At 31.5% G+C, this 26,448-nt stretch overlaps 2 protein-coding genes across 2 annotated transcripts; both read right to left on the minus strand.

Moving 5' to 3' along the window:
* Positions 1-6,280: 6,280 nt before the first annotated feature.
* LOC131596522 (26S proteasome non-ATPase regulatory subunit 14 homolog) lies at positions 6,281-9,457 on the minus strand. The gene is made up of 6 exons (XM_058869191.1): positions 9,196-9,457; positions 8,917-9,094; positions 7,784-7,865; positions 6,931-7,107; positions 6,674-6,841; positions 6,281-6,586 (listed from the first exon to the last, which is right to left on the minus strand). Exons 1-6 carry the CDS (start codon positions 9,338-9,340, stop codon positions 6,395-6,397), a joined length of 942 nt encoding a protein of 313 aa, XP_058725174.1. The 5' UTR covers positions 9,341-9,457; the 3' UTR covers positions 6,281-6,394.
* Positions 9,458-17,939: 8,482 nt separating this feature from the next.
* On the minus strand, positions 17,940-20,293 carry LOC131594165 (patatin-like protein 2). Its single transcript, XM_058866257.1, has 7 exons — positions 20,013-20,293; positions 19,735-19,916; positions 19,382-19,571; positions 19,140-19,301; positions 18,746-19,048; positions 18,416-18,591; positions 17,940-18,302 (listed from the first exon to the last, which is right to left on the minus strand). Exons 1-7 carry the CDS (start codon positions 20,154-20,156, stop codon positions 18,212-18,214), a joined length of 1,248 nt encoding a protein of 415 aa, XP_058722240.1. The 5' UTR covers positions 20,157-20,293; the 3' UTR covers positions 17,940-18,211.
* Positions 20,294-26,448: the final 6,155 nt, after the last annotated feature.

The raw sequence follows: 26,448 nt of genomic DNA on the forward strand, positions 1-26,448 counted from the left end.
GGTCATGCTTTATATCTAATACATGTAAAGCAAAGTAAGTGATGTCTATAGTTATAATTCATACTAAAATAGTGAAGTTCTACGAGAGAGATTATTGTGTGATTTGAGGGCGTCTAAATTGATGTGTTTGGTTTGGACGAGGTAATTGGAAATCTTAAAAAGATTTAAAATTTAAAATAATTTAAATGATTCAATTGAAATCCATTTATTTTTAAATTATTTTGTTTGAATGGAGTATTAAGATAATTTATTTTTAGATTTTTAGGGTCATTTTTTATAAAATTTAATTTTTTTAAACCAAATTAAAAAATTAAAAAATTAAAAAGTAGACATCAAATTGCAATTTTTAAAAATTTAAAGAACCAAATTGTAAATTTTAAAAATTATTAAGGATCAATTTGTAATATTTAAAAAAATTGGGGTCAATTTGTAATTTTAGAAAATATGAGGACCAATTTACAAAATTTGAAGAAATAATAGTAACAAATACATTCTATGTAATAAGAAAGAAATTTCAAATTTTTTAATTTTTGGTGTCATTTCAAAATGATTAAATTTAATTTAGATAAAATACTCCATAAATTTTAATCATTTTAATAATTCTTCATTTTTCGTATCCAAACAATAAATTTTGTACAAATTATTTTAATTTTTTTTAAAACATTACATTACCTCATTAAAATTATTCATCCAAACACACTCTAAGAGAATATGTGAGTTGTTCATTTTATGAAAATTTGTTTAACGAGTGTTCAGGAAAGTCAAATATTATGTTATTTAAATTAGACCGTCAAATATTATGTTAGTCGTAAATTAGTAAGTAAGTGGGATATTAATTGACCGATGTTATTTTTTTTAATAGAAGATGAGTTATAAGAATTGTTGCGAATATATTAAAGTTGAAAATAAGTCGAGTCGAATTTGTTTTAGTTTGATTCTATTTAAGAATTGTTTCAGTTCAAAATTTAATTCGAGTTCGATAGGAACCTCTTTTTAAGTTCAAATTCGACTGGTTTTAAATTCATACATAATTAAAATTGAAATTATTAGATTCAACTTGTTTGCTTCATGAATTTATCCATTTTTTTAATTAAATTTTTTTATACATTTGACAAAAAGCTAAGATTTGGTGTAAATTCTTAAAACCTACTCTTGGAACCAAGCCGACTTCCTATTTACAATATAGGAATTGGTGTTTGTTGGTTTTTATAAATAATTTATAATACAAAACAAAACATTGCAAACAGGGTTTCCATTGTCTCTAATACTTAAAAAAATTATTGAAAGGAATGGTAAAAAGCTATTATATTTTATTTCCTAGTTCTAGGGTGGTATATAGAGTGGTAATATAATAATGATATTAATTCCCTCCTTAATAGAGAATAAAGGAAAATAAAAGAGAATAAATGAAAATAATACAAATAAGAAAATAAGATATTTCAAACACCCCCTATCATGCCCAATTTATCAATCAAATGTTCAAAGGTTGGTCTTGCCAAACTTTTAATAAGGATATCCGCAGTTTGCTGATTTGAAGTCACAAAAGGGAGACATATGATTCCAACATCTAATTTCTCTTTTATGAAGTGTCGATCAATCTCAATATGTTTGGTTCTGTCATGTTGAACTGGATTATGAGCTATGCTAATGACAGCTTTACTGTCAGAGTATAATTTTAATGGAAACTCAGTTTTCATCTTAAGTTCTTCTAGGACTCTAAGGAGCCATAACCTTTCACAAATACCTTGAGACAACTCTAAACTCAGCTTCTGCACTACTTCTTGCTACAACTCATTGTTTCTTGCTCCTACATGTCACAAGATTACACCAAACATAGGTACAATATCCTGAGGTTGATCTTCTATCTGTGACTGAGCCTGCCCAATCAACATCGGTGAAGATAGACACATTTCTTTCACCAGTTTTCTTAAAATGTAAGCCTTTACCAGGCTTTCCCTTCAAATATCACAGTATCATGTAGACTACCTCAAGATGTTCCTCGTAATGGGAATGCATAAATTGACTTACTACACTAATTGAGAAAACAATATCAGGTCGGGTGTGTGACAAATAAATCAGGTTTCCAACCAATTTCTGATATCTTCCAGTATCAACAAGAACACTACCTTCTCCCCAAAGTTTAGCATTAGAGTCCATAGGGGTATATGCAGGAAGATATCCACTCATTCCTGTGAAACCACAATACCATTCTTTGACCGAGAAACCTCCATACCAAGAAAATATCTCATGGATCCAAAGTCCTTGATTTCAAAGTCTACTGCTAATTTCTCTTTTACTCTTGTCATTTCAATTGTCTCGTCTCCAGTAAGGACAATATCATCAACATATACAATCAGGGCAGCCAATTTTCCATCATGGGAGAACTTCGTGAACGAGGTGTGATCAGCCTGTCCTTGAATGTACTCTTGTTTCTTCATGGATTGAGTGAATTTTTCAAACCAAACTCTAGGGGACTGTTTTAATCCATACAAAGACTTATTTAATTTTCATACATTTGATCCAAATTTGTTTTCAAAGCTAGGAGGAATGTCCATGTATAATTCTCCTTCTAGATTACCATTAAGAAAGCCATTCTTAACATCTAACTGATGTAGGGGTCAATCCAGGTTAGCAGTAAGAGATAAAAGAATTTTTACAGTGTTCAGTTTTGCAACAGGAGCAAATGTCTATGAGTAGTCTATACCATAGGTCTGAGTAAATCCTTTAGCCACCAAGCGGGCCTTGTACCTTTCAATTGACCCATCTGAATTATACTTTACAGTAAACAACCATTTTCATCCAACTGTCTTCTCGCCATTCGGTAATGTCATAACACTCCAAGTTTTATTCTTTTCTAGAGCTTTCATCTCCTCAAGTACAACTTCCCTCCACTTTGGAATTTCTAGAGCAACCTGTACATATTTTAGAATTTCTACACTACACGATTTTGAGGTGAAGGCGGACCAAGATGAAGACAAATTTGAATATGATATAAAATTGGACATGGGGTGTTTAGTACAAGATCTAACAGGTTTTTTAATGGCAACATGATCATCTATATCAGGATATAAAATACGACTTTCAGAAACAGAGATGAACTTACCTTTCCTATTCTTAGGAGGTTGATCATTCCCCGGTTCAGATTCCTGACAGTATGGAGATGTGGACTCATCCATTCCTTTGTGGTGTTTTTTCACAAAAACCTTCCCTTTCAAAATCCTGTTTCCTAATTCAAATATGTTTTCCTGAAGTGACTCGTTATTCTGTGGCATTTCAATTAGATCATCACTATCATCGTTTTTCAGGAATTTCATTGTTTTCTACATGAAAAAGTGTAGGCTCGGAGTCACAAGGATCCTTACTCATAACAGGAATAGGATTAGATAAAGAATCATGACCATTTTTTTGTTGGTGCATAAGTATAAGTCTCAGAACTTTGTGATACAGAAAAAGATAAATTATTTTAAAAATTGATGTTCTCATTTTGAAACATGTCTTCCTTTATATCCCCCTAAATGAGTGTCATAAAAAAAAGGTTTATTTTCAAAGAATGTAACGTCCATAGTGACAAACATATTTTTGGTTTTTGGATCAAAATATTTATATCCTTTTAGGGTTGGGGAGTATCCAACAAAAACTCACTTTATAGCACATGGTTCAAGTTTTCCAACATATTTATGTTCATGAACAAAAGCTGCACAACCAAATATTTTTAATGTCAGATCAATTAAAACACGAGTACTAGGAAAACGTCCTTTGATAGTATTAATTGGAGTTTGAAAATTGAGAAATTTGGAGGGTATTCTGTTAATCAAATATGCAGCTGTTAAAACAGCTTTGCCCCATAAATATTTTGGTACTTTATTTGAGAAAAGTATAGCTCTAGCAACCTCCAATAAATGTCTATTTTTTCTTTCGACAACCCCATTTTGTTGAAGAGTATTAGGACATGAACTTTGATGTACAATCCCATTTTTTAGAAAAAATCATCCAGGATAGTGTTAAAATATTCTTTGTCATTATCTCGTCTAAAGACTTGGATATTTGTTTGAAATTGATTCTACACCATTGTAAAAAAAAAATCTTTACAACCTGACAAACATCTGATTTCCTCTTTAACAAGTACACCCAACATACTCTTGTATGATCATCTATAAATGTGATAAACTATTTTTTTGAGAGAGTGTACTTGTACGGTTAGGGTCCCAAACATCACTTTGAATAATAGAAAAAAAGCTTTGATGGTTTATAAGGCTGCATTGAAAATTGGGAACGATGATGTTTTGCAAACTCGCATGCTTCACATTTAAACGAAGAAAAGTTCTTATTATGAAATAACTTAGGAAACACGTATTTTAAGTAACGAAAACTAGGATGACCTAATCTTAAATGTCATGTCATAATGTTGTCATCTTTATTATTCAAAACAGAAAAAGACTCAAAACAGGAACTTATTATTTTTTAAGGTAGTTGTAATGCAGATCCAATGTCAAGGTAGTAGACACAGTGAGTTCGAAAAAAATTAGTTTGACAATTTATATCTTGGGCTAATTTACTGACGAACATTAAATTACATGATAAATTTGGAACATGAAGGATATTTTTCAGAGTTAACATTGGAGACAACACAACTGACCCTTTACCTGCAATGGCTAAAAAAGAGCCATCTGCATTTTTTTTTGATTACCTGCACATGGACTATATGAAGAGAAAAAAATAGATTCACCAGTCATGTGATCAGAGGCACTTAAATCTACTATCCAAGTATGATTGGGACTGACACTAATAAATGAAGAATTACCTTTTGTTGCTATAGAGCAAGAATGAGTTGGAGACTCGAGGAGTTTGTACAGTCTGTCTAGTTGTTCCGTAGTGAGTGGAAGTTGGGGTGAAGAGATTTACTGCCCTTGATCAGAATTACTAGCCTGAAATGCACGACCACCTTTCATCTTCCAGTTAGGAGGTTTCCCTTTGAGCTTCCAACAGGTTTCACATGTATGCCATTCACGCTTGCAGTGGTCACACCAAGGAACTTTGTCTAACCTTTTTTTTCTCGTCAAGGTTCCTAGTAGCCAAAGTTGAGCCTTCGGATTCAGAGCTGCGTGGTGTCTTGCCCATCATAATACCTTTTCTTGCCTCCTGCCTTCTTATTTCTGCAAAAGTTTCACGAAGAGTTGGCAATGGTATTTTTCCTAAAACTCTACCTCTTACCTCATCAAGGTCTTTATTGAGCCCAACGAGAAACATGAAGACACACTCATTTTCTTGTCTTTTGAGAAACAAAACACTATCTTGTGTACACCTCCAATTGTCATCATAACATAGATCAAACTCTTGCCACATGGTCAACAACTCATTGTAATAAACAGTAACATTCCTGTCCCCTTGTTTCGCATACCATAACTTTGATTTTAAACCAAAAATTTGTGAGGAGTTTTGAATATCAGAGTATGTTTCCTTAACAACTTCCCATACATCCTTTACAGAAGACAAAAACAAGTAAGGCTTACCTATTCCAGTTTCCATAGAGCTTACCAACCACACAATAATCAAGGAGTTTTCAAATTTCTATTGTTTGTAAAAAAGGTCTCCTTCTGCCGGTTTAGCTACTGCTCTTGTTAAAAAACCAAGCTTCCCTTTGCTATCCAATATTAAGCGAACTGTTTGGGCCCATTCATTATAGTTATTCTCTTTCATCTTAGGAATATCGACCTTGAGGGAGTATGAGGAACCCTCTTAGTCATTGCCGCCTAAATTGAAATAACTGTCATTGTTTATGACACCCGACATCTCGTCGCCGTTTCCGCCACCATTGTCATTTCCTCTACCGTCGCCATCTCCGCGGCCACCACAGTTATCGCGGCCGCCGCCATTACCGCAGCCACCACCATCACCGCGGCCACCGCTGTCTCCTCGGTCGCCGCAATCATTGAATCCAGTGTAGGCGAAACATAGAGCGGGCAACCTCATGTTGTTATTCATCGTAGGGGATTAAACGGGTATGTCAATAGGGTTGGGTAAGAAAGCGGGTCAATCAGGAGTCCCCGAACCCCCACTAATTGTGGAAGCTTTACAGTAAACCCTAACCCAGAACTCTTAATACCATATTGAAAGGAATGGTAAAAAGCTATTATATTTTATTCCTCAACTCTAGACTGATATATATAGTGGTAATACAATAATGATATCAATTCTCTCCTTAATGGAGAATAAACGAAAATAATAATAAGATATTCCAACAAAAATGATTATCATCAGGAAACATTTGATATGAGCATAATGAAATGCAAATAACTTTGTAATAAAAAACAATCCATTGCAAACAGGTCAAAGAGTGTGAATGAAATATTGCTGGACATCATGAAGAAGAAGAATACAGTGGACGATCCTAACTCTAGAAAACAACTGTGTCGAGCATCATTCCCAAAGTCTGAACAATGTTCGACGACATTAAATTAGAAACATGCTCTTCAAGGTGCTTCTTAGCATCCTGCCTCCCCACATTTGCAATTGCAAGTTTTTCAGGGGGCAGCTCATCTTCCTCCTGCACTGCCTTGTTGTACTTGGTTGCTAAACTTAGCATCTCCTGAATTACCAAAAAAATTATAATAAATGAAGATTTTCTCTTGAGCATATCTTATTGTGAAATTTACATCCAAGAATATTAACTTACCTGAACAGTCTGTTCATTAGTTTTAGAATGTGAATCGAATCGTCTGAGTGTCAAACCATCAGTCCACTTCTTCTTATGAAGGTTAAGCAACATCTTCTCTTCAAGCTCGTTCTTCCTGTAATTGATTGCTATTGAGTAATAATGTCGGTTCAAGCCATGGATCAGAGCCTGAAAAGGAGAATAAGATGTCAAATTTGGTGCAGACAAATAAAAGAACGCAGAAGCTATAACTTTGAATAGAATTTCAAGACACTCACTTGAATAGATGGCTTGTTCAAATGGCCAAGGTTAGAGGTTGTCTGTCGTGGTTCTTGACCCAGCATCATAGTTTGTGGATTAATCAGCCGGAATGCATCAATCACCACCTTGCCTTTAACACTCTGAATAGGATCCACCACGACTGCCACTGCGCGTTGATTTAAAGCCTCGAAACTCTGTAATAGATAAAAGTAGCATACATATCATGAGTAACTTTCTAAAAATAACAGCACTATCTGCATAAGACATTGGCATGGCATGGCTCAAATAAATTTGACTTTTCATTTTATTGCATAAAAACTCCTTAGTTTACAGAAGTTTCAATTATTAATTGTCTTAGTGCTTCACAATCTAAAATCGAGCTAGAACTTAAATATAAAGCTCAAGCTACAGTCTTAATCTGATTGCAGTTACTTTAAAACACAATAGAGAAAATATTCAAATATTGTACAATTTCATTACTGAAGCAGTATTATTCATCCACATATTAATATCCCTCAACTATCTAGCTTGCTTGTAGCTCAACAAGCACTGTCCCAAATCTAAGAATGGGGGAATGTGATGATGTTAAAGCTTTAGAGGTTCAATCCTACACCAGGACACATATCCTCCCCTATTTTTTTGCTTGAACCAATTAATGTACACATTTACCCCAAAAAAACTGAAGCATAATCTAGGAGATAAGTTTACTTGTCTATATGTCCATCTTAAACAATAAAACTAGTATAGTTACCCGTCTTCATTTTTGCCCCACCTGGAGAAGTTTCGTAAATATAATATTTTTTATTTTGAATGTTTGGCTAATTAAAGAAGCTACCACGGTTAACTGAAGATTGAAGAAAAGTTGAAAACCTGTTGAGTATTAATGTCCACTCCAGAAAGCCAGCAGCCAAATCCAGGATGTGAATGATACCAACCTACAACCATCTCTGGTCTGAAACAGAATGTATAAAGTTTCAAATAACTGATGTAAAGTGATCCAGTCCAGACATGGAATGTATAAGTTTCAAATAACTGATGTAAAGTGATCCGGTCCAGACATGGAATGTATATTCATGGCAGAAATATATAGATCATGGAATAGCAAACCATAAGTAAAAACATGGTTATAAAACAGTTGCCAATGTCTTCAATTTTTTCCCACCAAGTAGGCTACATGAACCAAAGGACATAATAATATCCTATTTATCATGAATCATGTCTATTGACAAATCATTTGAATCAAAATCCCTCTTAATGGTTTGGCCTATATAGTGTTTCTTGATCTGCCTCTATCTCTAGTTGTTGTACTTTTCTCCATCTTATCTCTAATCACCTTATAACAGCTTTTACAGATCTTCTCAAAACATACCCAAATAACCTAAAGCAAGATTCTACCGTTTTTTTCACAAGAGATAGTACTCCAACTTTCAATCCATCCAATGCAATCACCACTAGTCTTATATTTAGACAACCTTGATAACATTGCAAAACTGAAATTATTTTTTGTTAGCTCTTTACCACTACATTCAATCTCATACAGCATCTCAAGTCTTATTATCATGGCTAAAACTATTCTTTAAGCTTGGACGAAAACACCATTCACTTCATGCATAAATTCTACCATTAAGGTTACATCTCTTTCTATCTTCCTTACCTTTAAGTATATACTCAAACAGTGCCACTTATAGTATGATACATTTCAATTTTTCATAAATTCTTTTTACTTATTAATACTCTTCCTGCCTAATTTACATTCAATTTGTAACAAATTATATGAGCAAACCCTCACTTTGACCTCACTACGTGTGAGACGGTGTAACCAAGGAAATAACACATAACAACGACCAAACTAACTAACTTTTGATCCATTCAGAAAATATAGCAACATCAACTAACACATTCAAGCAACAAAATGATAATTCCCGCATATTATCCACTACGAAATCTCATTTCGCTTCCCGTTTAAAAATGTAAAATTGAGGAGAACCCTTAACACAAAATACCTTCCAGTTTGTTTCAACATATCAAGCATATTAGTTTGAAAAACATGATCAACAGCTTCAACACTAACACCAGTCCCACTCTGGGGCATAGCAAACACATCAACAACGCGAACTGTATACTCATCCACAAACTCCCCCAACATCAAACCCATAACCTCCATAGGAACACCAGCCCTTCCTAAATTCAACCAAAAAAATTAGGGTTTCGAAAATTAGGGCTAAATGAAATTGAATGAACAGATTGAAATGACTATACAAGAATGGAAGAAGAATGTATACCGTGTTTGAGCATTTTGAGAAGAGCGAGAGAGGAGATGTAAACTTGCTCCGATGAATCTAGGGTGGGGGAATCCGGTGGTGGATGGCCGCCGAGTGCTCCACCTGCACCCGCGAACATTCTTTGAAGTCTCTCCATACCTGACATGATTGTTCAAGATTTACACAACTGATGAATGAATGAAGTAAAATAGATTTTTTTTTTTTTTTAGTTTGTTTTCTTTTATAACAAGTTAAGAATGATATTATTTTTTTTGGTTTTTGATGAACACTTGAAGAGAGAAGAGGAGAAACTAAGAGAAGGTTAAATACGACATTTCACGAGTTAACGTTTTGATCAAGAAACTAGTGAGAGACCCGTGCTGTCGCCCGGGTGCATTATTTTTTGTGTAGTATTTTTTGAACGATATGAAAAATGTGTACTAAATAATCTCAAAAATATGTAGTAATTTAGAATCTTCAAATAATAACCATGAAGTAATAAAAATAATAACAAAATATTTGTTAATGTGATAACACATGAATGAGTCTTAATGTCATAACATTTAGATACTATGAAATACAATTAAGCAATTTTAGATATGAATGCAAAATTTAAAATTGTTTACTTTTTTTTAAAAAATGAAAATAATCATACACAAAGAAGAAAAAATATAATTGTGAGATGGAGAAAAAATCTACTATCTATCTACTATCTACTATCTACTATCTACTATCTATCTACTATCTACTCTACTATCTATTCATTAATAATAGATTGACCAAATTGCCTAAATTACCCTTTCACCAAAATTTATTTGCACTAATAAAAGGTCATTTTTGTAACTAACAAATTAAGTATTTACTCTTTCAACTTTATTGAATGGATGCACCAAGTGTTAGCTTTTCATTGGTCCGAATTAAATAACATTTTCCCTACAACTTTATTGCATGAATGATGACATCACATGTAAGCCATGGATGATGGAAGTCATATTTAAATTTCTTTTACATTTCATTTTCCCACACTTTCTTACTTTCATTTTAATTTTTCTTAATATATTTATTATCACAAAAAATATTAATAATCTATTTTTAAATTTTAATCTTACTAAAAATTTCAAATTTCTTTCGCATTTCATTTTTCCATACTTTCATTTTAATTTTTCAATATTTATCTATTATCGCAAAAAATATTAATAATCGATCATTTAATTATTATTCCCAAAAATATTTAATTATTTCACGGGCCACTATCAACTCAATATTTAATTTTTTTTAATCGATCATTATACATTTTCTCTATCTTAATTAAAATTGCAAATTTCTCTCACATTTTTTCTCACTTTCTTACTTTCATTTTAATTTTTTCTCTATTTATTTATTTATTTATTATCTCACGGGTCACTATCAACATAATGTCTATTTTATTTTAATCAATCATTGTCTTTATTTGAGAGATAATATATTTATTTTTATTTTTTTCTCCATCTCACGATTTTTTATCATTATTTAATACAATTAATCTACTATCTATTCATTAATAATAGATTGACCAAATTGCCTAAATTACCCTTTCACCAAAATTTATTTGCACTAAATTCTCCATCTCACGATTTTTTATCATTATTTAATACAATTAAATTTCCATGATTATTGTTTATTTTACATTTGTTTTTAAAAATATTTTATATCGCATCAAATTATTTTTTTATTTCACGGGTCATTATCAACGTTAACATAGTAGCTATTTTATTTTAATCAACAATTACTATTAATTGAGAGTTAATTTTTATTTTTAAATGTTAATATTTCATTTTTATTATCTCCATCTTATTGTATTTTTTATATGATTATTTAATATAATTGAATTTATATGATCATTTTTCATTTATAATTAAACCATAGTGATCTATATCATTTTCTTTTAATTGTTGTTGGACCGTCAATTATTAAATTACCTGACCCAATTTTGCTATTGTGTTCTTAACCTATCTTAAACATTTTTTTGTGGATCATTGTTTTCTATATAATTATTGTTAAATTTACAATTAAGTAAATTATTTCATATTTTTCATTTATATTTAAAACTTTACATTTGCATTTGTTAAGATTTTATTTTTTTCTCCAACTCACATGTTCTTTTTTATATGGTTCTTTATTACACACAAAATTAGCACATGAATACGATAATAATGTTTAATCTTAATGGCCACTTTCAATACAATGCCTATTTTATTTTAAACAATAATGATTTTTATTTGAAAACTAAAGTATTTATTTTCAAATTTCAAAACGATTCCTATGGATATTCGGTTTTCAAAGAATTGGGAGTATAACAGAGCAATCAATAAAACTCAAACTCTATTCAAGTAAAACAATTCCTTTTAATTACGCATATTGCTTATAATTCCTTTTATTTATATTATTCATATCATTACAAAAATACTACACCAGAAAAATATCACCCGTGCGGAAGCACGGGTCTCTGACTAATTAATATTTAAAAATAAAGATTTTGTCTCTTATATTAAAATAACGATTGATTAAACTAAAATAAATATTGTCTTGTTGTGACCCGTAAGATAAATATATTTTTAATGTTATTAAAATTAAGAAATACGTTATACTATCATGCCATTGATATGGTATAAAATTATTTAAATATAAATAAATTTAAAATGAATTACTTAATTATTAAATAATTATACAAAAAAATTGATCCATGAGACGGAAAGAGAATAAAAATAATTTTAACTTTTGAAAAAATAAATAAAATATGTATTTTGTTGATAGTGACCCGTAAAATATAACCTAATAACATGTAAATTTTTTTAATATTGTATATAATATATTTAAAAACATGTAAATTTAAAATAAATAATTGAATTATAAATGAATAATAATCATAAAAATTTAACTATATTAAATAATCATATAAAAAAGATATTAATACAATCCAATTAAATTTTATAAACCTTAAAGCATTTGAAATACAAAACATGTTTGTTAAATTATTTATAAAAGTGTAAATAACATTGTCTATGTTAATAATAAGTGATATATAACTTAGTGCTAATCAAACTAAAAACCAAAGGATGCTAGTTGGCATGTAGTGAATAGGTTAGTTTTCTGAAAATGTGACAGGAAAATATAGGAATTGATAAAGTAGGCAAGTAACCTTTATAGTAGAGAAACATCTACTTAATGGCTAGCTATGATATTACGAAAAAAATTAATGTCAATATTTCAACTTAAAAACAAATTTTCAACTTAATTTTTTTTTCCTGATATCAATCCTACCCTACCTATTCCTATTCATTTCAACTTAAAAAAAAGTCAATATTTAAATTAACAATTAACATACACTCTTTTAGCCTATGTTTGTTTTAAGAGAATTATAGAAGAGAGAAGTAGAAGAGAGAGAAGTAGAGAAGAGAGAAGAGTTTTCCTCTGTCTGGTATAAGAGATAGGTTGAGGAGAGAGAATTAGCAAAGACCAAATTTTTACTTTTTGCTTTCTTCGTTGTTCAGCAAAGAAAAGGAAAAACTGCATGAATTAGTTATGAAAATTACAATTTTGTCCATGCGTTGATTTTTTTTCTTTGAATAATTCATGCTTTTACTATTACAAGTAACACAATGCTTAGTTGTGTTGTGATCATCTTTTAAAAACTAAGCAAGACACAACCGTTAATTTACAGCAAACAACATTCATATTTTTATTAAAAATAATAATTTAAATCGTTTTTAATTTTATTTTGGAAAGGGATTCATAACTGTTATTTTTATTTAGAAGTAAAAATAATTTAATATTACTTTAAGATAAGGGTATATTTGACAATTTATAAAGTTAGTCAATTTCTCTCTTTTGCATTCCTCTTCTTTCTCTCTTATACCAAACAATCTATTAAATCTATTCTATTTCTCACCTATTTCTCTCTTTTCATACTCTCTCTCACTTATTTCTCTCTTTACAATTTCTCTTAATAACCAAACACACCATTAATGTTTTTCTCGATATCAATCATACCCATTCCAATGACACACATAAAATAATAATCAAGGTTGGAGCAGTGTTTTCTGTATTTTTATACTGACAGGATTGGAAAATATATTTAGCTGTCTTAGGAAATTGACAGGACTGCACACGAATATCAAGGAAAAGCAGTATGGTTGAAGCAAGAAAAAAATAAAAGAGACCTGTAGAACCTATATAATAAAGTTGTTGAAATTGCCGAGCTAATATGTGATCTGCTTGGCTATAGCTGCTGCAGAAGTCAATTCCAATGAAGCTCACAATCTTGAGATGAGCGAAATAATACCTGCAAGTGGTATTTTTCTAATAAGTAAAGTATAAATGAAACAATTAGTAATAATGAAATAGACATGGGCATATAATAGGTACAACTGTAGTTCTATACAAAGGATGGAAAGAGATGGGTTCAAATATATATTAAATTTATTCTGTTATGAGATATATTAAAAGGACATGTAAGTGCAGTATTGAAGAAAAGCATGAAATCGAAGAACAATCCTATCTGGAGAAAAGCATGTTGCAGAAAAACGGAAAATGTTACAACAAATAATGGTAAATGACACCAATAGACAAAGAAAAATCAAAACTTTAAGAAAAACCAAATAAAGATAAAATTTTGAAACAAAACCCAAAAGCTTATAATAAATGATGCAAACCGGGCAAAGTAAAGATCTTTCCACACTTTTAACAACACCCATAATACAAAAGAAGGGAATAAACACCCAACTTTGACAACAAAGCAATATCATTGCAGAAAATATTAAGGAACATATATGAATGCACTTTATGGAAAGATAGATGAAGAAGAAAATCACCTGTGAGCAGGATGAAGATGAAAATTTAAAGCTGAGAAACCAAAATACTGCACTTTGAATTCCGCAGGGGAGAGAGAAATGAAGCACAATGTTTATGAAATGAGGAAGAGCAGGGAGGAAGAGTTGTTTTATTGGAGGGAAATATTATAAAATAAGTAGGACCAATTAAATTGCAACACTTGGTGAATGATTTCACAAAAGTAGGAGAATGTAAGGGTGAATTTGTTAATTACTAAAGAGGACATTTGGTAGTGTATTTAATTTTTAAGGAAAGGGCAATTTTGGAAGTTTGCTCAATTTTTTAGTAATGGCTTTATAGTTGATTGTGTAATGTCAAAGTCACCTCTATTATTATTTATCTCTTTTAAAAATTACAATTTGAAAAAAAAATTCACTCTCAAAAAAGAGAAAATGGATGATGAATTTATTTTACACTATCAATTAATTACGTATTTCGTCAAATCATACATAAATTTTTAAATTATTGATATGATATGGCAGGAAGATATACTTTTATTGAATGACAGTGTAAATTTTTTTACACTGTTAGTGCATCTCCATTAAACTCCTCAAAAAAATGAGTACACCACAAAAAATTTGGTAGACTTTTCGAAAAATCCGATAGTTTTATTGATTCAGGTGAAAATATGTGCATTTTTACTCAATTTTCTAAAACTCGATAGATTTTCTTACCATTCCCGGTGAAAATATATGCATATTTATCGAATTTGTAAAAATCTAATTTGAGTTTTTATCGGGTTTTTCTATACATCTGATACTTAGTTCTATTTTATTGGAAATTTTAAAAATTCATTATAAGTGTGAGTTGGAAATGTTGAGAAACAGGTGTGGGGAAGTCTCACATTGATTAGAAAAATGAAGATTGAAGACTTTATTAGTGAGAAAACCCACACATCTATCACCTTAAGATTTTTGGTGGATATGTGATGTGTCTCTCACAAAGGTGTGTTGCTCATAAAACAATGCTACAATGTAAAAATATTCTCAAAGAGATGAAATAATATGGAGAAAAAATCTCTAAATTGTAGAATATGGAGAAGGTGTTAAGGGCTCTTCCAATCAAGTTTGATCACATTGTGGTGGAAATTGAGGAATCTAAAGACTTCTCAAGGATGAAGCTTGAAGGACTGCAAGCATCTCTTGAAACGCATGAGATGAGGCTGAAGAAAAATAATTCAAAGAAGGTATCTAAATAGGCGTTACAAGCAAAATTCTTCAAGAAGTTGAAAGCAAACTCCTCAAGCAACAACAAACTGAAAGCAAAATGAAAGAAAAGGTTGAATGATGATGGTGATGCTGGTAAGGCTACAAGAAGCCATGGTGAAACTAGAACAATTCATTTTACAAACAACAACGTGGTGCGAAAAAAATACCAGAGCGTATCGCACGCTCGAAATACAAGAGAGTCGCTATCAAACTTTATTTATTCCAAAAGAAAAGGAAAAATATCGATAAAACTCACGAAAGAAAAGAAAATGATTGTTACACCCAAACTTGAATTCGAAAATCGCTTATGCAAAGGGAATGTATTAGCATCCCTCACATCCGTTGTACCCAACGGAACCCCTTTGTTAATTTTGTGAATGAGTGTTAGTGTGATTGTTTACTTGTGATCCTCTAATTATTAAAAGAAAAAAAAAAGAAAAAATTTTGTTTTTATTTTTATTATTGTGCTCGCCAAAAAAAAAAGAAAATATTTTTATTATTATGAATTGCTTTTATTTTTTAAACAAAATAAATTAAAAATAAACTAAAACTAAACCATATTTTTGTGTGAATTTTTAGAATAAAAAAAGGAACTGGAATGAACAGAAAGGAGTAAAATGCAAGCGTGCACCATGTCAAAAAATATAAATGGACGTATCAAAATGATCTACGCGCAACAAAGTTTAGTAAAAATGTCTGGTAATGTTGAAAATCGCAATTAAAGTACTCGAATAAAAAGGCTCTGACTAATAAAACAGTGAACTCACGCAACGCCGAAAAAATAAAATGAGCACACCATAATGACCTACGTGCACCGTAGTTCCGTTATACTGTCCGGTGAAGGTCAAATCTCAATATTTCGCCCGATAATATTACGCGCAATGGAAAAATGCATTTATCAATCAGCTTGTAAAATTGAAATTTTATTCGGATTGACATTTGGTCGACTTCACACAATGCATGAGGCGATGGTAGTGAATGAAAATGCATGAAATACAATTATATTATTTTTTAATTTTAAATAATGCGAAAATTGACCTTATGTTGACTTTTTTTTTCAAAAATTTAATTGATTAAAGTTTGTCGCTCTATTTTTAGTAGTTAATTTCAATATTTTTAATTACTTTTACTAATAATGCATTTTCATCTTGTAGGTTTTAATAAAGATTTTGAAGGTTTGTGAAAAATATCAAACTAAGTCGAAATCATTCTAACTAGACAAATTCATTGTATTTTAGAGTGAAAGTTACAATGAAGAAGTAAATAGAGAACTAGCACACGAAGAACGAAAGAGAAACACAAAAAAATTACAAAAGATAATCAACAATGGCGCACCCACACACAACATCGGCGTTATCTAATTATGTATGACCAAAGCGGCGCCTTCAATGGCATAGCGACACAATTGAAACATTATGCCAAAGAATTTCAATTTTCAAAAATAGAGAAATTGACTAATAGTGGCACAGTTAAGTCAAAATGGGAAACAATCAGCTGTTTTTCAAAATAATTTCTATAAATTGTAAAACATGTTTAGTCAATAGGTTTCTGATATTTTTAAAGAGAATGGCATGTTTTGGTGCCAAGGAGCAAGAAAAATGAAAGCTACTCGTCATCCATAGTCGTTGTAAGTTTTAATTCTTGCTTTTTACTTGTTAAAGTCATGAATACCTTAAGGATAAATGACTAGTTCTCTTAGATTATATTTTCTCCTAAATGACTTTACCTTTTACAGTGCGAACAATGTAATCTTTCTTGATTATCTCTATAATGAACATTGTTTGATTAATTATATAATACTATTTGAGTTTAATGTTTTCCCTCTTCTACGAAAATGAGAGAATTAATTTAGATGGCAACATAGACCTAACTAGAGATTTGTACATCTGATGAATAATATTGTGGAATTTTTATGATTGCCAACAAGCATTAATCAATAGTCTTGGCCATTAGTCTAGTTTTACACGCTATAAAACCTTCTCCAATTGCGAATATATTCCCTTAGGAGTTCTAGGGGCCGCTTCAAACGAACCAGGTTACTCAACGATCAATCCATTGGGTAATTGTGTTTTATAAACTAATCTTCTTATTTTTGCATTAAAAACAATTCATCTATTGCGATTATATTCCCTGTGATCTCTAGGGGTCACATTAGACGAATCGGGTTATTTGGCGATCAATTCATTGGGTAGTCGTGTTTTTTGTAAAATGTCATAACTAAAATAAAATTGTTATCCGTTCAATCAGTTGTTTCTCACACATAGGGGTAGATGATTCGAAGAAGAAACTTAACCGTCTTTATCATCATCTTAGTTAATTGTACTAGTTCAATTCACTGATATTATAATTAGCTACAATTCAATCAATCTCGCTCTGCGCACCTCATTATAATTACAACTTTCGCGTTAAAAATCACAATTACATTCATCTTATTCTTCCTTATACAATGTTAACATAATCTTCCTAGTTAGGCTAATTTACTTACAACTTTTTTTTGATACATTTTACTTACAACTTTGTCCTTGTTCAGACGACAATTACGAAAGAAAAAAAAATTAAAAGACTATTATTAGAGTGTTTTAACGGATCATTGGAACCTAATATATGGAAATACTTGTGTTATTTAATTTAAAGTATGATAAAAAAACATGCTGGTGAAGAACTTGGTTCCAATTAAATAACAAATATTATTTGCAATATGGTTATGTTTGATTTAATGGCAAATTCATAATGGAGTTTTATTCCTTAAGCAAATAACAAATCAATGAAAAGAAAGAATACATTATTTTACATTGAATAACAAGCAAACAAACTTTTGATCTAATTCATGTTACATTCTATAATCTCATACTGAGTTTTTTTTTTATTGTATTTCTTCTTCTACAAACAACATATCTGAAAAGTTTTAAAGATGATGTACTCAAACACCTTAGTAAAATCTAAGAGTCATGAAAGAATCATTAAGCTAGATGCCGATTTTTCCTGCCTCTACTTGTATGCGGGGATCTCATTTCGCGGAGTCTCCTCTCTTGTGAAAGTATTTTTGCAAGCCTGAAAAATTACAATCAAATAAGTTATGATTATTATTATACTAATCAGAGCACAATTATATTTGAGTAATAATTTAAAATGCACCATTAGTACTACTAACTAATCTTAATTACCTCTTGAGAGCATCTTCATTAGTTTCTCCACTTTTCAATGGCTCAAAGTGACCATTTTCTAAATTAACCCTAGAAACTGGTTTCTTCAATAAGGTTTCACCAATTTGGCAAAGTTTCTTCAAGTTTTCCTCGGTAGCAATGTCGACCGAAGAATCTATTCCAGTCAATGTATCATCCTGCATTTTGTGTAACAAATTAATCATTAATCCTTCAGAATGAATCAGTATTGAAAACCCTAAATACGAATTCGAATCATACTGATATAAATATATATATATATATATATATATATATATATATATATATATATATAATGTTAATTTTTTTTACCTGAATTCGAAGATAATTATCTTCTGAATGAAGAGCTTGAGTGACAGCAGATAAATGAAAATCAACCATATCACCACTTGATTGAGTAAAAACATCAATTAAAGGATTAGAACCACTATGTGTTAACCAATCCAATAATCCCCATTTTGCAGCCATTTGTGCATTAAACTTTTCTTCATTTTTCGCTGTTCCGGTCCCTATTGAAATTATCAGAAACCTACCATATTCCAAAGGCTTAATAGGAAAAAAATCAGGACTTTGTTTGATGATTTGCTTTGTCACTTCATTCATAGCCACTAAAGCCTAAATCATAGAAAAAAAATAGCAAATTAGTTTTACCTTCAATAAATGATTAACAACTAATTAGAACTTATTATTGAAAATTTGAACGTACCGGATTATTTGCGCAAACACCACCGTCAATGAGATTGAACTCTTCTTCTTTTCCAGCATCATCTTTATTTATGAAGTTATGAGCAGGAAGATAAGTCGGTGCAGCAGATGTACTAATGCATATGTCGGAGAGTTTCGCATTCAAACAAGGAGTATTCTTAATCTGCATAAATTTCAAACTACTAATTTAGTCTAAGTTTGAACATAAATGAAAAACATAATCAAAATGAATGTATAATTAACCTGATAAGATGAGAAAATAATTGGCTGCAAAGTCTTGATATCAAATGTTGGAATAACAATGTTGGTGATGGTTTCATTCAACTTTACGTCACCAAGCTTCTGTCTCACAACTTCATGAAGATACTTTCCATCATATTTAGGTCCTCCAAGCGATCTCATTACTTTCGCTAACATCAACCCACCTACGCCTCTACAAAAAATTAATTCAACAAAAAAAAAACATAAATTTCTCAATTTTTTGTACATATATAAACAAAATATCAAACACCACGTAAACTCTGACAAATAGAACTCCGAAGTCTCAGGTTTGAAGGTGTTCAGTCTAGTAATATCGACTTAGTCAGATGACTGACCTATGTTGTGGGAATATTTTTGGGCAGTGTTCGAGGTAGAAGGGTTTGATATCTTTGGCAGCAAAAAGTGGACGATTGTTTTGATCAGGAGCGGCTAACATGGCAGTAACAAGACCGCCTGTGCTTGTTCCGGATATTACATCGAAGTAGTCTGCAAGTCTCGCATCTTCACCGTCCAATTCCTACATAATTATCAACTTAATTAATTAGAATATTTTCAAAGAATAAATAAAGTGTATAGTATATTATTGAAGATTATATATGAGATTAAAATATACCTGAAGTTGAGATTCAAGGAATTCAATAATTGCAGCAGGAATGAGACCTCTAATGCCACCACCATCAATGCTAAGAATGGTTACTAAGTTTCCATATGTAGGGGGTTGAATTTGTTCAACAGATAATTTTGTGACACCCTCCATAGAAATATTATGTAATTTCTCTTAAGTTTAGTGAAGAGTAATGGTAATGAAAATCAAAGATGGTGAAAAGAAAGGTAGTTTAGAGTATGGTTTGCAAATGAAGAGTTTAGTGTAGAAATATAAGTTTGTGATATGATATGATGTGGTAGTTGATTATGATATTTATAGTGGAAGGAATGACTTTGTTAGATTTTATTTGACAGAGTCCATATTAGAATTATAAGGAGTCGTCAAGGGGGGCTGCGAAATGAATTTGAAAATGTCCTAGTGGGTAGTTCAATCAATTCCAAGGTCATTATAATATTATAATAATCAGGCCATTTATTAGGATAACGCATAGTTAATTAATATTATCCCTTGTTTGGTTGATGGCTTAGAGTATCTCGATGTGCATCATTGTGTTTAGTAAGGGGCTCACGTGAGGGGTTTAATTGGTTTTGAGGTACAGTGTTCTTTGATTCAAAGAAAACCTATAAAGAAATTTTACATCTCTTAGCTTAGTTTTCAAAGGAAAGAGAGGGTCTAAGGCAGGAAGACTTTTATATTTTTTCTTATATTTGTGTTAGACTGTTGTGAGGAGTAGTTAAATATTTATTTTGAAAAGTGTGAATGTATCGAGATTTTGGGGTGGTTGAAGATAGTCTAAGTCTTGTAATAATTTTTATATAGTATTATTTTCTGATTTTCATTTGAGAACAGTTGAAATTTGTTTTCCGATTTTCGAGTTTCCACGATAACCTTTTATGTTTAGGGATGGCAAACGGATATGCCCGCCCCGTTTAGACCCATCCCGCAAATGTCCGTCAAAATTGTGGTGGGGCGAGCATACTTAAGAATGCGGGCCTAATATCTTGATCCGTCCCGTGCTAAAAGTGAGGACGGGGACGTACACTGCTCTTTTTAGGCTTAAAAATATAAAAATTAATATAAATACATGTACCCTCAAAAACCGCATAAAAAACGGAGCGGACGGTCACATTAACGTAATTTAATTTATTGACCGTTAATTTATTAGAAGTGTTTCACTTTTATTTTAATTTTTTTAAAAAATAATATAATTAAATAATTGTGTTGTATTGATAGTGTAAAAAAATTTACATTAATAATGTATAAAAATTAAACTCTATTTATTATTATTATTATTTATTTATTTATTTATTTTTATTATTATTATTATTATTATTATTATTATTATTATTATTATTATTATTATACAAAAACAAGCTTTAACTCATAATTATTCAAAACTTGTTTACCAGTTAGTTGTAATATTTTTATTTGCATATAATTATATTGGATCTCGCTAACCAGTGCCTTCGGGGGCATTTTAAAAAAGAAAATATTTCATAGAAAATTTAATATTTCAATTTTCGAAACATTAAATACGCAAATTACCAATATAAATTTACTATTTTGGAATGCTTAATCATTGCCCCCGAGGACACTAGTTAGCATTTCCGAATTAGTATATTATATCAATTTTTTTTACCGGATATCAAACTATTTATTAGTTGCCAAATTAATACAGTAAAAAAGATTTAAGAGCATAGTTCATAAATGCAAAAAAAAATAGAAGTTGTAAATTTTACTTTTTAAAATCAAACTTTTTAATTAGCCTCCAAATAAACTTTTAATTAGGCCCGTTCAAATAAATAAATCAAGTTTGAATTATTATGTTTTCGAAAAAACAACCTACTATAATTTGAGTGTTGGACCAAACTGAACTTTTTGGAAAAGATTATAGTTTGAGAAGAGGTTAAAACCACTTTAATATTAAAATTAACCTTAAACAACATTAGATGTCTCATTGAACCAGATACAAATAAATGGAGAAAATAAATTTAAAAAATTATAATTATAATCCTGAAGAGCATGAGTGACAACGTTACCTATACCTCTTGCACAAGCAAACGAAATTCTTGAATGTTTACATTCAAAGAAGACTTTTTTCTTTTTGACAGAAGATTCAAAAGAGACTTGTCAATGATATAATCACAATCATACAATAATGATCACTAATCCGTGTACGGATTGATTTGGTTAAAACCTAGAATTTTCTCTTTATGAAAAATTGTAGTAAAAGAAAAAGAAAAACTCATGCAGTCCTGCCTAATTTCTTAGTCGTATGGTCGACCAAGCAACAGCACGTATGGAAAACAAAATATGTTCAATGAATTGTATGGTTTAGGAAAGAAACTATGACATGGACGAGTTCATTTATATTATTTTATAATTAATTTTTTTTATTAGAATTATTTTGAATGTATCTTTTTATTTAAAAATATCGGTCTTCAGTTTAAAACCGACTCATCATCAACAAAACGGAATTCAATTAAAATTTAAATAAAATTGTATATAAACTGATAAATACAAAAATTGTTGTTGTTGACATCTTAAAGATTTGAATTGAAAATTTATAAAAATATATATATCTCCAGGTCTCAACTTTTCACCATCAAAATATATTATCTTGAATGTATTTAGGCTTCAAAAACTATATATTTTAGTATTATGAAATTGATAAATTATCTTTCGGTGAGTTATATAATCTTGCTAAAACTTCTAAGCAACTTAACACAACTAGATTATCCATCAAGAAATGAAATTTTACACGTCTAACGTCAATTTTATTTTTTTTAAAGAAACACTAGTAACATTTTCGGCAACACTTTCGACGGTGATAACTCTGATATTATCAACAAAAACACATAACAAATACGAATTTTGCTCACACACTCAATTTTGCAACCATCAAAGAAGTAATTATTTTGATTTTGATCTAAACATGTGTAAAATCTATTTTGGGGACTAGTATAAGTCTCTGTTTGGTTCGTGAAATTTACCATTGAAGAAAATCTCTCTTTTGGGTTTGTGAATATTAACTAGTGAAAAATCTTCACAACGGTCCTTGAGTTCAACGCGGTTAAAAGCTCAGTTGATTCGAGATCGGCCTAGTATAAAATCTCACGTGGCTTGTAAGTTTAGCCTGTGTAAAACCTTGGTTTATTTTAGAGGATAGTCAACTCAAAACTTCGTCTTGGTTTGAGATCAGCATGTGCAAATTCTTCCTTTGTTGCAAAGAATAATCGCTTTAAGTCGTTGTGTGGTGTGAAGATTAACCGCTTCAAGTCGTTGTTTGGTGTGAAGACTAACCACTTCAAGTCGTTATTTAGTGTGAAGACTAACTGCTTCATTCCATTTCAGTTGTTTGGTTGGAAGTTAGCCTGAAACTTCATGTCCTTGTATAAGGGGATTCATGGGCTTAACCTTCTAATAGCTTTCAAACTATAGTGGATACTCTTAAGATCAATTCTTGGGGAAAAGAGTGGGTCATTTCTTTAAGAGTGAATCTCTATAAATCTCTGGTGTCGTTATGTCTTTCCTTATCTTTTTTACTTTCCAATTAGTTTCATTACTTTGATTTTTCACTGCATATTCAAAAAAAAAATTGTAAAATATTTTCAAACTTTGATTTAAAAAATTATTTATTTTAAAAGAATCATTTTCCAAATCTCTACAACTCACCCCTCTTCTGTATGGAAACAGATGTTCAACACTTGTCTCCTTATAAGACAATTTTCTTTTGGAATCCTCACCAAAGCCGACCCAAGTCCCAACGCACCTGCAAGTAATGCTTGAGGGACACGCCTACAGGCAACACTTGAGAGACTCTCCTCAAGTGGGAAATCTATTTAGTTAGAGTGTCATGTAGTAATACGCCTAGAAACTAATTGGAACTACTAATAAAGAAGTCCAAGTAAAATAAGGCAAATAGTCATAAGGTATAAACATTTTCATTAATAAACCCTAAAGGACGTGATTACATATGGGGATACCGAGGGCGAAATATAAATAGTGAATAAAAATACACATATCTAAAGCATTAAATGGTGCGCGTGCTCACCTCAAGCTGCACTTGAGAAACTCTCCCCTAGTCTCCATCTTAGAGATGCACTTAATTAGAAAGAGATTAATGCCTCATATGTGTAAATCATTTCTCCCTTCTAAGATCTTTTTTCTTCGTGAGAAGTCAAGGTCTCCGTAAGATTTTATCTTGTTTTAGAAGTGTTTCTTAGTGAGAAGTCAAATTATAACCTCTCTTCATGGGTATTCCTCACAAGGTGTCTTCTCCAACTCAAGGAACAACAATAAAAATAAATCAATAAACATGCCATCTAAGGTATAAGTACTACCATTAAAGATATCCCAATGGGTGATGTTGCAATAAAACTCATAACTCAGTAATGTGAATACAAGATTACAATCACAAAGATGTTTTTGATTCATGGCAAACTCAATAAGCATACAAGCAACAAGGTGGAAGCAGAAAACTCAAAGAAAAGCAAGCATTGATCACTCATGACAGAACAAGTTGATCTACCATGCATATAGGTCGACTCAACACAAGCCAAACAAGAAAAATGCAGAAAAGCAGCAGTTAGGTCGACCTACCATCAACCCAGGTCGACCTAAAATGGAGAAAAATCCATATACTTCTGCTAGGTCGACTCACACATCATCTAGGTCGACCTAAATTGATGAAATTTACATACCAGTCTGCTAGGTCGACCTACACAACAACTAGGTCGACCTAATCTGAGAAAATGTCCCCAGAATGCATTTGAAGAGGATTCTGGTCGACCTACTCCTTAAACAGGTCGACCTAACTGGGAGCAAAATTCTGCAAGCACTGCTAGGTCGACCTAAGCTCTACAAGAGGTCGACCTAACTGATCAAGAATGCCAAAAATTCTGTTTCTCTCATCTCCAACTGTCAAGCTATCATATATATTGTCCAAGGTTCATTATTCAAAAGAACACCAACGACTGAAAGATACACAAACGCTTCTCATCTTCGTTCTTCATCATCTCCAACACAATTACACATAATCATTCTTGCGTTGCGGGTTAGTGATGAGTTCGATAACGTCCATGGAACGGAATTGAAGATTCCTAGTGGGTGAAGGTCTGTGGGGTTTGTTGGTGAATAAAATCTGCGGGTTTTGTCCTCCACGACGGGTGGTTCTTGGGGGTTTTTATCAAGAGGCGTTCATTGAGGATTCGGCTGAGTGTAACGATTGAGGAACGGGGAGTTCAAGGAATCAAGACACTGCAGAAGGGAATCAAAGTGAAGCTCTTGGATAACCTTGATCTGACTCAAGATTAAGGGGGAAGAAGATTCAAAGGATCGACATAATTGGTTTATCGTTTATCGCTTTGTTATCTTCTTTGTATATACTACTTTTAACATTAATGAAAGATTACCCAATTTCAATTTGGAATTGGGGACAGACGTAGTCGTAGCGAGGACGATCGACGAACTGCCTAAACAAATATCGTGTTCTTGTCGCTTTTACTTTCTCATTTACGTTCTGTTCATATTTGGTTATAATAGCAAATTGATCAACGATTCGAGTGTTAAGATTGTGAATTAAGAACATATATAAACATCACAATCCATCACATATTGAATAACCGTCAATTTGATCATTATCACCAAGTGTTTGTATATTTGTTTCTATCACTTTTACTGCATTGCAAACATTGTCCATCATACAAGAAGTTAATCTGATTTTCAATAAGAGCAACGCTTTGATTCTGCAACATATACTCTTATCACTTATCTCAAGTTTTCGACTGGTGTTAAACACATATACAATCGTTTCGATAGTGGTTCGGAATAGACGCGAGTCGATTCAGAATCACTTCCGCTGAAAAGTTGTTTAATTCCGAAAAACTGTGAACGATCTATTCACCCCCCTCTAGATCCTAAGGCCAGCGTCTAACAAGTGGCATCAAGAGCTCTGGTTTATTCCGTGCTACGTGAAACACTTATTGGAAAGATGGCTTCCGGACCTAAAGGGGCTCACAATAGAGCTCCAGTTTTCAACGGTGAAAACTATGGCTATTGGAAGGATTGTATGTGTGTCCACATCAATGCAATTGATAGGAACATCTGGACAGCTATTGTCAATGGTCCCTTTCAGATCACCATGACAAATGCAGCTGGTGCAGTTGTTCCAAAACCAGAAAATACTTGGGATGCTGAAGATGAAAAGAGATATGCATACGATTGGAAAGCGAGAAACATTCTAATCTCAGCTCTAGGAGTTGATGAATACTATCGCGTTTCCCATTGTAGATCAGCTAAAGCTATGTGGGACACATTGCAAGTTGCCCACGAGGGAACGGATGATGTCAAACTAGCTAGGATCAATACGTTAACTCAAGAGTTCGAACTCTTCCACATGGAAGATGGTGAATCCATCGAAAACATGCAGAAGAGATTCGTT

This window comes from Vicia villosa, linkage group LG4 (genome assembly GCF_029867415.1).
Source record: "Vicia villosa cultivar HV-30 ecotype Madison, WI linkage group LG4, Vvil1.0, whole genome shotgun sequence".
Lineage (NCBI taxonomy): Eukaryota > Viridiplantae > Streptophyta > Magnoliopsida > Fabales > Fabaceae > Vicia > Vicia villosa.

What these genes read in the sequence shown, in the direction of transcription:
- LOC131594165 (XM_058866257.1), bottom strand. Translation starts at nt 20,156, where the DNA reads ATGGAGGGTGTCACAAAATTATCTGTTGAACAAATTCAACCCCCTACA. An exon ending in ATAATTATCTTCGAATTCAG is followed by an intron (nt 18,592 to 18,745) that starts GTAAAAAAAATT and finishes CACAAAATGCAG; the next exon opens with GATGATACATTGACTGGAAT. An exon ending in AATGAAGATGCTCTCAAGAG is followed by an intron (nt 18,303 to 18,415) that starts GTAATTAAGATT and finishes GTAATTTTTCAG; the next exon opens with GCTTGCAAAAATACTTTCAC.
- LOC131596522 (XM_058869191.1), bottom strand. Translation starts at nt 9,340, where the DNA reads ATGTCAGGTATGGAGAGACTTCAAAGAATGTTCGCGGGTGCAGGTGGA. An exon ending in TCTCAAAATGCTCAAACACG is followed by an intron (nt 9,095 to 9,195) that starts GTATACATTCTT and finishes GGTTGAATTTAG; the next exon opens with GAAGGGCTGGTGTTCCTATG. An exon ending in ATGTTGAAACAAACTGGAAG is followed by an intron (nt 7,866 to 8,916) that starts GTATTTTGTGTT and finishes ATTCTGTTTCAG; the next exon opens with ACCAGAGATGGTTGTAGGTT.